This window comes from Cyprinodon tularosa, unplaced genomic scaffold (assembly GCF_016077235.1).
Source record: "Cyprinodon tularosa strain WSP-4 unplaced genomic scaffold, ASM1607723v1 ctg283, whole genome shotgun sequence".
NCBI lineage: Eukaryota > Metazoa > Chordata > Actinopteri > Cyprinodontiformes > Cyprinodontidae > Cyprinodon > Cyprinodon tularosa.
In genome coordinates this window covers 870150-885329 of record NW_024038989.1, presented here as the reverse complement: position 1 = coordinate 885329, position 15180 = coordinate 870150, and the positions used below count along the sequence as shown (strand labels likewise).

The 15180-nt window shown below is 37.6% G+C and overlaps 1 protein-coding gene across 1 annotated transcript in view; it reads left to right on the top strand.

Moving 5' to 3' along the window:
• The first annotated feature begins 4811 nt into the window (after positions 1 to 4811).
• The window catches only part of cabp2a (calcium binding protein 2a), a 33048-nt gene continuing 22679 nt past the window's right edge, over positions 4812 to 15180 (top strand). The window contains exons 1-2 of the mRNA XM_038290556.1: positions 4812 to 4985; positions 5230 to 5412. Coding sequence (XP_038146484.1) covers positions 4926 to 4985; positions 5230 to 5412 — 243 coding nt within the window. The 5' untranslated portion in view covers positions 4812 to 4925. The remainder of the gene's footprint in view (positions 4986 to 5229; positions 5413 to 15180) is intronic.

The window sequence follows — 15180 nt, the reverse complement described above, 5'->3', positions numbered from 1 at the left end:
CATCACTCTTGAACCTTCAAAGGATGGGCCGGAAAGTGTGCTTGTTTTAACTGATGTTTTCACCAGGTACAACCTGGCCATACCAACCACAAATCAGCCATATCAGCCATCCCTATAGCCGCTATTCTAACAGTCTTCTACTGTTAAAGGAAAACCATACCCAGATTGCCACTAATGTGAATGTTCTCGTTTTTGAATTTTTAAGCCTATATTAACCAGCAACAACACAAATACAAGTACCTCGCTGCCATACTTTAGAACACCAACTGGGAATATTAAATAGGTTTTATCCACAGGATTTGTTTTGGTAGGTCAGTAGTCAAGTAAATTAATAAACAAAACAAATTTGTATTAGTATTCCTGCATTGATCATTTTATTCTGTCATTTTAAAGTTCTCATGTTTACATGTCAGGTCTTGCCTGAAGATACTTCTTTCTTTGTCTAACAAAGGTTAGTGGTTTTATTCACCTAATGCCTGGGCAACTAAAAGTGCATAATTACATTTAATCCTCTTATTTATAAAACGTTTAAGCCTGTTGATCCTACAGTAGAAGCACATACTGAATGTTTTAACCATAACCATGGTTTTCCCACAAGATGTATTTTCCCAGAGCCTTGGCCTTTTTACCCACCCAATTCCTCTAACACCCATCTATCTAAAGTGTTTTAAGATTAAAAGCATGATGAAACATTTCCATACATCACTCTGTATTGACATATCCTTTGCAGCATTTTGAAAAAAAAAAAACATTCTGGAGCTATTAAAATCATTCTTGTAAACCACATATGTCAAAGTCAAGGCCCACAAATTGTCTAGCCATGCCCCCCTGGATGATATTTAATTACACATAACATTAGAACCCACAGGCCACGGCCGCTTGTGTGCGCTGCTGTGACTTTGCAGGCTACCGTTGCATTGTGTGGAATGTAGTGGTGGTGTGGTTGTGTTGGACGCACTACCACTACATTCCCAGGGGAAAACATGATTGTGTTTTTCTTTTATTTTAATTTTTTTGTTGTGCTTTGCATGTTTGGATTGTTTTGGTTTTCGCTTTTCACCCTTTAACATTTTTGATTTATGATCAGTATTGAAGCATGGTCTGTGCTACACTCTGTGGGTCTAGATACGGCCGAGGCGATGAGGAAGTGGGGGCGAGTTTCGTCCGACAACGTAGGGACATGGCGGCGAAAAAGAACGGGGATCCAAGTGGAAAAAAGATCCCAGCGTTCTCCCGCACCTCAATCTTCTAGCTGGTCCAACTTCACGAGTTGTTCTCCGCAATTTCGGTCATAAAAACAAAACAAGCCAGCCTCCTGTCTGCGGCACTGTGTGCGGTCAGTCACAATTTGGAAGAGGTGCAGCGGAGTGCCTGCAGAGGGGACGGGGACGGCTTTTTGTTCACTGCTACACCTACACAGAGGACCTGGTTTCGAAGTATAAATCAGCCGCGATTCATCACAAAATTTGTACTTTTCGTTTTACAAGATGTGATTTTCTTTGAAGGAAGTACTGTTTTGTCTGTGTGCCATACATGTAGGTTTTTGCATTTTATTTAATTTATTCATATTTTTCCATTCAATGGGCTCAGGGAAAATGCAAATAAGAGCCATGAGAGAGAATAAAACTGATTTTATTATTATTTTTTCTCATTTTACTATTTAAAAGAAGTGATTGGTAGGATCCTAGAGCAGCACAGTAATGCATTGTCGGGTTATAAGGCATACACTTTCATTTATGTATTTATCTTAAGTTATTAATATAATAAAAGTTTATTAATAATATTGATGTTTTTTTTTCTTAAGACAATGTGTTAGGTCTTTGTTCAATAGGCTATGTTCATTTCAATATGTTTTAATAAACATTTAACCAGTCAGGCCCTCGGTTTATAGCAAATTTGTTTGTTTTTTTGGCCCTTGGTGTATTTGACTTTGACATCCCTGTTGTAAACTATTACACGCTATGTGTCATGGTTTTGGTTCTGTTTAAGTTTTATTTTTTTGTTTTCATTGGTTTTATTTCCATGTTTTGGTTATTTTTTACTTATTTGAGGTCTTGGGTATTTCTTGTTTGCCTTCTGTTGCCCTCCTCTGTCAGTCTCCTTTTCCCTAGCTCCTTTCTAGACTTCTCTGTTCACACCTGCTCCCAATCTGCTAATTAGCCTGGTCTTTGTTTCTCTCTCCCATATACAGGTGCTGGTCATAAAATTAGAATATCATGAAAAAGTTGATTGATTTCAGTAATTCCATTTAAAAAGTGAAACTTGTATATTATATTCATACATTACATACAAACTCATATATTTCAGATGTTTATTTTGTTTAATTTTGATGATTACAAATGACAACAAATGAAAATCTCAAATTCATCATATCAGAAAATTAGAATATTACTGAAGACCAATAAAAACAAAGGATTTATAGAAATGTTGGCCAACTGAAAAGTATGAACATGAAAAGTATGAGCATGTACAGCACTCAGTATTTAGTTGGGCCTCCTTTGGCCTGTATTACTGCAGCAATGCGGCGTGGCATGGAGTCGATCAGTCTGTGGCACTGCTCAGGTGTTATGATAGCCCAGGTTGCTCTAATAGTGGCTTTTAGCTCTTCTGAATTGTTGGGTCTGGTGTATTGCATCTTCTTCTTCACAATACCCCATAGATTTTCTATGGGGTTAAGGTCAGGAGAGTTTGCTGGCCAATTAAGAACAGGGATACCATGGTCCTTCAACCAGGTACTGGTAGCTTTGGCACTGTGTGCAGGTGCCAAGTCCTGTTGGAAAATGAAATCTGCATCTCCAAAAAGTTGGTCAGCTGCAGGAAGCATGAAGTGCTCTAAAACTTCCTGGTATGTGGCTGCGTTGACCCTGGACCTCAGAAAACACAATGGACCAACACCAGCAGATGACATGGCACCCCAAACCATCACTGACTGTGGAAACTTTACACTGGACTTCAAGCAACGTGGATGAAGTGCCTCTCTTCTTTTCCTCCAGACTCTGGGACCTTGATTCCAAAGGAAATGCAAAATTTACTTTCATCAGAGAACATGACTTTGGACCACTCACCAGCAGTCCAGTCCTGTTTCTCTTTAGCCCAGGCAAGACGCTTCTGACGCTGTCTGTGGTTCAAGAGTGGCTTGACACAAGGAATGGGACAGCAGAAACCCATGTCTTTCATACGTCTGTGTGTGGTGGTTCTTGAAGCACTCACTCCAGCTGCAGTCCACTCTTTGTGAATCTCCCCCACATTTTTGAATGGGTTTTGTTTCACAATCCTCTCCAGGGTGCGGTTATCTCTCTTGCTTGTACACTTTTTTCGACCACATCTTTTCCTTCCCTTCGCCTCTCTATTAATGTGCTTGGACACTGAGCTCTGTGAACAGCCAGCCTCTTTAGCGATGACCTTTTGTGTCTTGCCCTCCTTGTGCAAGGTGTCGATGGTCGTCTTTTGGACAACTGTCAAGTCAGCAGTCTTCCCCATGATTGTGTAGCCTATAGAACTAGACTGGAAGACCATTTAAAGGCTTTTGCAGGTGGTTTGAGTTAATTAGCTGATTAGAGTGTGGCACCAGGCGCCATCAATTTTGAACCTTTTCACAATATTCTAATTTTCTGATATGATGAATTTGAGATTTTCATTTGTTGTCATTTGTAATCATCAAAATTAAACAAAATAAACATCTGAAATATATGAGTTTGTATGTAATGTATGAATATAATATACAAGTTTCACTTTTTAAATGGAATTACTGAAATCAATCAACTTTTTCATGATATTCTAATTTTATGACCAGCACCTGTATGCATCTCCTGCTCAGTCACGGTTGCTGGTTTGTCATCATTTCTTTGCCCCCTTCTTGTGATTATTACTAATTCTCAATTTTTTGTGGATTTATTTATGTTTTAGAGTTTTGCTTCTGCTGCAGCCCTTTTTCATTAAATCTGCAAGTAACCACCTTCAGCTTAAGTGTCTGCATTTGGGTCCTGTAAAACCTCCACCCAACTGTGACACCATGAAAGGTAAGGTTATTTCACCAAATTTCACTTCCTGACTCAAAATTCAATACAGCTATGAACATCCACATCAACATTTAATATCACTTTGAGATCAATAGATTTTTTGAGTTTAAATGATATACATGATATATCATTTAAAATACTAACAAGTAAGCTAGTAGAATTATTAGCTTTCTTCCAGAAAACTTCTCAAGTATGTTAGAATAAATTAAAAGTGCTACATCCTTTTTAGACTTTTTAGTCTTTCCCGTAACATATTTATGCGCTGGGAATATATTTTCCCACTGACGGATGCATTAATTAAATCATAGACCCTGTAAAATGGTCTTTTAAAAGGGTCTTTTAGTGAAACATTTCTTTAGTTTGTAAGTTTTATTGCTTAGATCTGAAGCACCATTTTACAAAAGAAATCCAGTGAACAATGGGAAGCTTTATAAAGCCAAGGGATTGAAGATAAGCCAACATCAGTATGAGAGCAGAGGGGTGAGTGAGGAAATAAACACAGGATTAACAGAGATGTCACATACATGGATGGAAAAAATAGTGTCAGGCTCATATCAGACATAACATAAAGAGTACCACTGATACACCTCTGCTAAATAGAGAAAACTCTGACTATTTAGATGTATTTTCTTATATTTCTTATATGCTTCAAAATATGTGCATAAACTAAAGAATAAATAAAATCAGGGTCAAACAGATAAAGTGAGAGACCGATGTAAATAAAAGAGGAGGGGTAAAACATGCAGAGTGAGGGGTGAGAGGAGGGGCAAAAACAGCAGAGGAAATACCTCAGATTATGCTTTGGTGTCAGATGCTGTAGTGACAGATAAAGAATAGGGAACGAGAAATCGAGGCACAGGGAGAAAAAAAAATAAAGTGTCTCTGTGGGTCAGCTGGACTGCAAAAATGACTGAGATCAAAGGAGAACAGTCTATGGATGTACAGGAGGGGAAGTTGATAAAGAAGGTCAGTGGTTATGATTTCAGTATATGACTGCAGCGTGCAAAGTTATGCCAGTGATGCAGATGCAAAATTAACTTTGTGTGTAATGTGAGATTCTCTTTTTTTTTTTTTGTACACAAGTTGATCATTTTATGTTTACTTTCTTTTTTTTTTTTATAAGTGACTTTTGTTCAGTTTGGTTGACAACAGTGTTTTTATTAGAGACTCTAATGCGGCACTGGTTGACACCATTGGCACTATTCTCTAGGGTTCCATTAAAAAGAAGATTGAATCCTTCAGACGATGGAGTTCAGCGAGCATAAAGAGGCCCCCCAAGCCCAAAGCCAAGACCCTAAGTCTTTCCTCCCCTGATGGAGACCATGATGATCTGTGGCTGCCAGAAGGAGACAAGAGAAAGCTGCACCCAATTGTTGCTTCAGTCTTTGGACAGGTAGGACAATAATATGGAAAAATGGGTCACTTCTGAGTTCATACGCTGGGTTTTTTCATTGCTGGACTGACATTCTGATATAAGCCCTTGTCAGACATACACTGCTTTCAGTTAATCAGATGACAGCTGGACATCTATATGTCATGTCTTAAAAACACTCTATGTAGCAATTTGTGACAGTAGCAGTAATCTGATGAGGTCAGGCATAAAAACACAAGTATCATTTGTTTAATCCACGGCTGCATGTTTGCTAGCTTACTGTTAGCTGTTACTGTTAGCTGTTACTGTTACACTGTTACCACCTCAGCCTTGATTTGCCATAGCTTTTCTTATTGATGTGGTTCATCATAGAGATGCAGTTTGAGCATAGAACAATAACTTTAGATGAGAGAAAAGTGGTATTGTCTGCAGCTCCCATCCATTTCCAGTGTTCATGCAAATAATTATTTTCTTATACCTTTTCACATTTTTTCCCCTTATGAATTCAAACATTTCTATTTTTTGGGACAAATTGTAAAACAATTATTTTCAGAATAATCTTTGGGACATTAACTTAGGACATTTAACTCGTCTCTCTTAGTAGTAGTGGGCTGCTGTTGAACTGCCCTGTTCATCATTGTTCTTCTTAAACAGATGTAAGTCTTGTTCAGCGATCCAGCTGGGGGGGATTCGAAGCAGGGAACTTGCAGCCTTCACAAGATGCAAATGTCCTATTCCAACCAAGTTCCAAATCCACAAGAAGAGAAGTGTTAAAAATAAAATGACTACATGGAGGAACTGTGCTGAAGATCTCTATAAACTATTTGGAAAATAGAAACTGTTACTTGAATGGTTTGAAGGCCTCAGGGGTGAGCTATTCTTTTGGAAACTAAGAAATAGACAGAGGCTCAAAATATTCTAAAACAGCGGAAGATATGGTAAAAGTAGCATTATATCTGTTTAAGAAGAACAATGATGAATAGGACCGTGTCCTTAACTCTGCATTTTATAATTGAATTGGTATCCTACGTCCAGTGTGTAGGAGGGCTTGATGTAGGAGTAGGGAATCATGTCAATTAATTTAAATGGTAAAAAAAAGGATCAACCTAAATAAGGAGCAGACCTTCACAATCTAGAAGTGTTTAGTCCTGTTTCTCTCCTAGACGTATCTATTTGCTTAGTTTTTTCTGTAACTAAATATATGTGGTCTCCTTCATCTGTTTGAAATGAAAGCTGGCTCAGACTTAATTTTTTCTATCCTAGAGAGACTCACCAGTGGGGCTAGTTTAATTACCTTTTCCAGTATAGAAAGTATTTATAGATGAGTACTTTGGTTTCCTTGTACCACCAGTCGGACTCAGAGGATGGCCGCTCACACTGAGCCTGGTTCTGCTAGAGGTTTCTTACGGTTTAAAAGGTTTTCCTCTCCATTGTCACCACAAACATGCTCAGTGCCAGAGATTGCTGTAGAGTCAAAGACAAAATGCAAGCGAATATCAAATTGTCTCTCCAAAATGCCTTGAGATAACATTTGCGGACAATTAGGAGCAGTATAAATAAATTGAATTGAATTCCTGCATATACTGCATATGATGAAAACATACATATAACATAAATGACTTTGCAGACCTCTGAAAAGCAGCACATTTTGCTTCGGATTGTGAACTATACCTATAGCTAAAACGTGCACATCTTCATCATGACTTTTGGAGTCCAATGTTTAAGCTGCTAACTGTTTCCCTCCATAAATCACAATCTCACAATGTTAAAGATCCTGCATCTAGATTATGATCTGGATCATCACTGAAAATTAAATGGATTGTTCCATGGCATGAGACACACCTGGTAAAAATGTCATTAAAATCTGTTCATAACTTTTCAAATTATCCTGTACACAGACAGACTATCCAACATACAGATATAACCTTATTGGCAGAGGTAATGACAATTGAATGATTTAGTCCTATGAACTTAAATAAGCATAATATAGGAACAAGCAAAATATCAGCTCTAATGTAATCATAATAGTGTTTTTGTTTTGTTTTACTGCTATAATATGTAGTGAAAGTGATGGGTCCTTTATTTAACATGGTAATGCAGGATTTTCCAAAGCAGAAATGAGAGTAAATATAACAGCAGTAGTCATACAATGCAAACTTTAACTTAAGCCTTCCAGAGGAAGAAAAAAAATAATTTTTTTAATTTGTAATCCATAGAAACAGCAACAGATGGACTGAATGATGAGAAAAAGAAGGTTGGGCTTAAAGAAACACAGAAGAGACTGATTGCAATGTAAAGAGAGATTAGGGCTTAGAGGACAGTTCAGTTAAAATCCAGAGGACAGTTTAACTTTGAGGAACAAGATAAGTTCTAGTACAATCTGACCACTGAATGGCAGCCAGTTCTTATAAGCACAACAATTGCATGTCAGTGTGGCCATGTTCATGCTGTAGCATTTAATGCCAAATTTTAACTCCTGAAATCTGACTTTTTTGAGAGGTCGTCCACATTACTTTCAAAATGCTGCCTCTATCTGACTCCATTGTGGACAGTTGTAGCATGGCCATCCAGTGATGGTTCACTGGATGGCCAAAAGGAGGTCACCGATCTCTGGCACTGTTTGGTGCTATTGTGACTGATGTCCTGAGGGGTTGTTTTAAAATTTCCACATTTTGCTTTTTAATCTTTATTCCTTTCATTTTGTGAATTTCATCAGTCCTTTCTGAACACCAGAGCATGCTGCTGCCACAAACCTCTATTCTAGTTCTGGTAATTCAGTTTTTTGTGTTGTTTCCTCTCTTAGTTGCCTTTTAGCCCACTTTTCAGCAAAATCAGTCTAGATAATATCACTTTCTTACCAGCTTCAGTCAGCATCTTCATGTGGTCTTTTTTTTTTTTGTTCTTTTGGGAATTTTGAACCAAAACACAGAACCCATCTGCCTGTCCAATGGTCATAGCTGGACATTGCCATGCGTAAATCAAGCGGAACAAAGTTGCACCTTTGCACCTTTTGGGATTGTAGCCAAGGATGAAGCAGACTTCAGAGTTCTCTTCCAGATATATTAACTGATTTCTTTTTAAAATGTTCATGTTGTCACAAAGGAAAAGTGTGGTTTAAAGAGTCACTTTAAAATCCCCACATGTGCCTATAGCTGCAACTGGCTGCGTTAAAGACTTGATGAACTGGCTTGATATAAAAATTAGTTTGCTAACCCTAATGTATAGTTAAAAGGGTTCAGATTGTGCAGAACATCTCTAAATGTTTTGGTTTAATTCGAAAGTAAAAATGTCAAACACAAATGTATATATATATTTTTTCCATAAATACTTACTAGTAAAAAAATTTTTCAATACAAGAATAATAATTTCTGGGTAGTAAATATACTTTATCAAGTATATATGTCCATACTCCAGTTTTGTGTTGTGCAGACAATGTAATGAGGGCATTAGAATAAAAACAAGAACAGATTTAGCAGACAGATTTAAAAGTGGGTTAGTTGCTGAACCATTATGACGGTGGAGCAACAGTTGGCACTATACTCATGAATGTAGATAACAAGAAAAAAAAAATGCAGTGTCGACTTTTCGGTGACATTTTACCTTCATCTATCCCCTCTTGGTTAGGTTTGCTTTGGATCTCTTATCTATAGGACCTCTGGGACCTTAAAGGGAATTCAGATGTAACTTTTACGTTACACTGAAAAGCACCAGAGAATTTCTGAACAGGTGCAAAGGGCATAGCCGTTGTTCTATAGAGGGTTGGTGTTTGAGAATGAGAGCAGGAAATACGGAGTAATCCACACATTATATGGTTGAAGACTAAAAAAGGATGTCAGGTCAAACAGAGTTTTGACTAAAGGACATGTGGCTTCAATGGGCAATCTTTTGCTGCCTTCGACGTACATATTTTTTTCTTTCTCATCTTCTCCTTACTGTTTTGATTTGTGACACATTTAATTCCTAATATTTCAAATAAATAAGGGAATATTAAATAAACTGTTAAAATGAACAACCTTTGTTGGTTGTTATATACAGTATATTGCAGGTGTTATAAATACAGCATGTTGGCTCTATAAAGGGTTTTATAGGCAAACAAATTGTGGCATACAAAATGCACAATAAAGAATAATTCCCTATTTTATTTCTTGGTAATGGTGTGCATTTATCAAAACCTTTTAAAAGAGAAATGCACATTTGGGAAACATTTCAAAGTGGAAGAACTCCTAGAGAACAAATGACAATTAGAGTTTTATTGACATGGGAGATATACAGTGGAAACAAAGGAAGATATAGGCATAGAAAATAAAGATCTTATGAATTAAGCATGTTATGTTTGAGTAAATAAATGTGGATATGTATAAGGCGAAAACAAGAGGTAAGAATATCAGTGGAAAAAACGGAAGTTCTTTTAAAGGAATATGTAATATATAATATCACTTTTGATATAAGCGAGTTATGCAGTAGCATGATCACGAGATTTGAAAAAGAAGGAACTGGGACTTGATGCATATCTGAAAAAGAGGTGGCTAAGAAGGGAGGAGTTAGGACTGTTTGGAATTCACTTTCTGGAGCGGCTGTTGCTGAGGATTTAAAAAACAAAAGCTGCAGCTAAGGAAAATAATGCATGAGAATGAGTACAGGAAGTTTTAATGAAATGTCGCAGATGGTAATATTATAAAATGCCTGGGTAACTCATGCTTTGCTATCGAGGGTCTGAGACCTGGAATGGAGAGCAGTTTATAAGAGGATGAGTTGTGAAGGAAAGGGAGAGTAGGACAGAATGCACTTTGATGACGGATGGGAGAACAGATGGAGCAGGGATTGGCTTGGGTTGATGAGAATCTCTGTATCTAAAGACTAGTCGAAATGGATTCATGATTTAGTGGGAACTGCGGCGTTTAAAATGATTTGAATTCCTTGAATCCAACCCTGTATTAACCCTTATTTCCTGTTTAAAAGAGTCATTAATTTGGAAATTGTAACCTTCAACTATAATTTAGATTTTGATAGACACGACTCATTTATGTTTGTCTGGAAATTATGGTGAATTCAGACTGAGTCTGCAACACCATCATCCAACAGGAAGAAGGTCCCAGGCCTGATCCTAATTAGACTTTTACCAAATTTCTCCTGATGATTATGCAATAAGATTAAATATGTTGTATCAACAATAGTAATTTAACCCAAACTGCACCTATGATTTTTTTTTTCTTCTAAAAACTAGAAAAATACAGGTCGGTTGTGCAGTTTTAATGAGAGAAAACTAAGTCTCCAGTTCAACTCTACAGTACATTCAGGAAAGACAGGAATCATTTTAATGAAAGTTGCATCATTATTTATAAGTGTTTTAAATGGCTGGTTGAAGCTGTTTGGATTAAATGGTTTAGAAGGCCAAAATCCTCAGTTTTTTTGCAAGCCTTGATTTTGACACATGCAGTAAGTTAGGGTGGGTGATTAGTTCCATTTAAACACAGATATAAAATAGCAGATCCCTTTTACAAACCCTTTAAAGTGGGTTTGTTGCCATGAAAAAGGAGAGTAACTTCCAGATAGCACGCAGATCTATGCATACATGTTCTGTAGAAATAAGCGCTTCTCAAAATAAAGGTTAAAGTAAATTCCTGCAACAATAGATTCTGGACAAACAAGGTGTCAAGGTTATGAAAAAACTGAAGTGAACCATGGAGGGAAGCATTTACATGCTTGTCGTTAGGTTGACCTGTTTTTTTTTTTTGTTTTTTTTTTTTTCTTTGACAAAATCGTTTAGCTCTACTGTTTCTCCTAAAACAAAAACAAAAATTGGCTGATAGTAGGCTGCTTGGACATCCGGGAAGGTCAGGATGTGAATGGCTTTGAATCTCAAGCCTGAAGAGCTATCCTGATCAGCTATGGGAGAGAGGGAGGAGGGAAATCAAACTGACTAGCCTATTGAAGATTTTTAGAGAGAGGCATGTTGAAATTAAATGAGGCAATGATGGCAAGGAGATGTCATGAAATCTGCCGACTTCAGAAACACCTCATGGTGAGATGGTGGCCCTAGGAGAAAGTGGGTGACCTTGGACCTTTCTCTTGCTCTATGAACCAATCTCTACAACAGAAGACTCATAGGTGATGGCAAAAGATTTGTGGTGAGAAAAAAACATGTGTGTCGCTAAATGTTTGTTGCTATTCGATAGTCTGATTCCCCAAAACTCTAAATGTTTCTCTGATTTGATAGAGCAGTCACTCTAGATATGCAAACCAGACATGTTCTGTTTCTATAGCAAAGAAGAAGAAACTTCTTACCAAATGATTCATTTCTGGCAAAAGCTTATGGTTTTGATGAAAAAAATGTAACACACACTACAGGCTTTTTCTTATTTTAGAATGGCTTTTTACTTAATGGATTTTTCATCATCATAATCGATTAATAAAACACACCTGCTCACATTTTCCTGAGACAGTATTTTTTGTAAAGGTGTTGCGGGGGGCTTACAGGTGTTTCTTGACTTATGAAAACTTCACTTGCATGAAGTTTTTAGCAAAGCATTTTGCTAAACATCTGCCTGCAATGATTAATCAACAAACACAGGAGTAAAATTTATAAATCCAAATCCTGTGTATATTTCTTCAGAAATATGCAGATACTGGGAGGAAAGTCTGTCTCCACCTCCACAAATGTTGTCTGCTCTGCTGCATTCTGACAGTGGAGTAACAGAGGACTGAAGCAATTTATGTAGAGAGGCGGGGTAGCTTTGAGAAATGCTTCTAAAAACAAATAAAACTTATCAATTCATTGTAAATAAAATTTGCATTATTGTGAGTTTATTACTGAGGGGCATATTATTTTGTCAGTATTATAATTTCGGCTATAGAAACCTCCTTTTTCACCCCTTTTGAGCCAGAAGCAGAGGAGAGGGGCAGCCTTTGTGGCACCTAGCTTGTTGATTGCCAGATTTCATAGCCTTGGGGAGAGAACACCTGGTAGGGTTGTTAAATAGAATGAAGAATATTGTGCAGACATGTTCTTCTCAATAAAAATAATGCATTACAAAAATGCATTCATTTCTGTCATGTTACAGTACCTGCATTAGCTACATTTTTTTTTTTAGGACTTCACATTTCAAGTAAAAAAAAAAAAAAAAAGAATGCAATAGCTTACAATTTACTTGTAAATTTCTCACAGTGGGCAATATTTTCTCTCAAGGGAATTTAATTTCTTGAAAAGCTTCTTAAACAAAATAAGGCCTGATCTTCAAAAGGTTTGCAGGTCTTAAAATGCGTCTAAACTTGTTTAACAGCACAGAGCATATCCAAAGAATTAACGATGGTCCTGATCCTCAGAAGGAAAACGAGGCATTGGTACACTGAGAGAAATTCTGTGCATGTGTAAAGACATATTTGTTAATTTTAGAAAAGAATAGTAGAATGCTATCAACGGAGAACAAAAAAAGTCTAATGAGGTGGGTGCAAAGTGGTGCAGTGGGCTGGAGGAAATTCATCCATCGATTTTTCTCCCGCTTAGTCCATGTCAGGGTCTCGGTCACTGATCTCTATTTATTCCCTGGATTCTTGACAGCCTGTTGGTAGTACGGGGTGGAGTGAAGCCACCGGCTGCCATACTGGCACACCATAGTTAGACCGTTCGCATTTAAACATTATGTGCGCATTATCATTTTCAAGGGGGCTTGAGACTTTTAAAATAAAGATAAATTCATCACTTTGACACACACCTGCTGTTTCATAGCATGAGTAGATTACTGTAATTTATGATAATAGGCATATCACATTGCATAGTAATTGTGAAATCAAAGAAGTCTATAAATCATGTAACATGACATATTATACAAATACATTGCAACAAAAGAAATGTGTCAAGGGAACACAATAATAAAGGTGTGTCAAAGTGCTAAATTGATGATGTACATGTAATATACATGTAATTACATATTGCATATAATTTCAAGGTTTCATATCAAGACTAAATTACAAGTACATGTCTGTGAATGTTATAGTATTTGCCTATTTGCAAATTGTGCATGCATGATCCCATATACTTTTATGCTCTGTCTGTGCGTTAGCCTTTAAAAAGTTTAAGTTGCTTTTTTGTCCATCAAAATAACATGCAATGTTTTTCAGTACAAGACTTTTTCAAATGAGAAATACAACAAACACTACAAAAACGATAGCGTCAGCCACTTAATAAGAAATTACTATATTGAAATTTCACAGTGAATTACTTTCTATCTACTCTACTTTCTATTTTTCTAATGTTAGACACAATGTGAATGATTAACTCATGATACACATGTAGGAATTTTAATGGTGGGTCTCTGTGGGAGCGGGAAGTACTTCGCGCTATCAGCAATCCAGTGTCACCAGTCTGTGACACAGAGGGCAACACAGAGACACACAACCATGCTATTACTCCTACTGACAATTTAGAGAAGCCAATTAACTCAAAAATCATGTTTTTGGACTATGGGAGGAAACCGGAGTACCTGGAGAGAATCCACACATGCACAGGGAGAACATGCGAACTCCATGCAGAAAGACTCAGGGCAAGGTATCGAACCCAAAACCTTTTTGCTGTAAGGCAACAGCGCTTCCCACTTCACCACTGGGCAGCCTGGATGGAGGACAATCCTTAAACAATTGAAACAAAACAAGACACTTCTAACCTTTATTATTTTTTTAATCATATTGAAGGTGATAGCTTTAGAGCAGCCTTTAATGCCATCTTATATTGGCTTTGTTCAAAATGTGAATAGTCCCACACATTCACATCTTCATACTTTGGATCTGGTGCTGACATATGGCATACAGGAAAAAAATATTTCCTCTCTGACCACTTTTTAATAACCTTCAGAATTACTTTGAAAGAGGTCTTCTCCCCCGAAAGGTTTCACTTAAGCAGATCATTATGAGATAGTGCAGTTCTAAATTTTAAATAATCTGTTTCACTTTCTCTCTCCTCTGCAGGGTGCAGCACTGCTCAGTTTATTCCCCTTGATTCTGAAGGTCGGTCAGAATCATAGACAGGTTTCAGATATTACAGGCTAACAATGGAACCAAATGACCCACTTATCAGTTTCCAAGCAACACAAGGCCTTGTCTATATAAAGACTCAAAACTCACTGCGGATCCAGATATTTGAATTGAGAAAGCTTCCTGGAGAGGTGGCGAAAAATCTTTAAATCTTGGAAACCAAGTCCATTGGATTTTTTTGAACTCTTACGGAATGACTATGACCTGGATGACTGGGGAATCTTCATCAGCACGATCAGCTTATAGTTAGAGTGGCGCAGGTTATCCTGAGCTATCTCTATAGTTATGCTGCTATAGGCTTAGGCTTCTGGAGGACATAGGCACTCCTATTTCATCATTCTGCTTCATACTATCTCTATTCTCCCACTCTGCAGAATATGTAAGTTCAATCTCAAATGTTATGTTCTCTGCTGTTTCTCATAGTAGCTTTGCCTCGTCTGTTCCTGTTTGGCTTTGACACCATCCTGGATATAAATATCAGCTGTGCTGCTGGCATCAACACCTTTGTTTATAGATGTTGGAGCTTGGCCTGTTTTCCAGTGTAGTCCTATTTCTCTGACTGTGACGAGCTGGATGTGCTCTCTTTATCCTCTGACACGGGAGCTGGCTCAGAGCTCATCTGTCTGGCTGTGTGTTTCCTGGACGGGGCCGCCTTTTACAGTTGCTTTTTGTATCTCTGCTTCTGTCTCCTTTAACCCCAGTCTGCCTCGGCAGATGGCCGCTCACACTGAGCCTGGTTCTGCTGGAGGTTTTTTCCTGTTA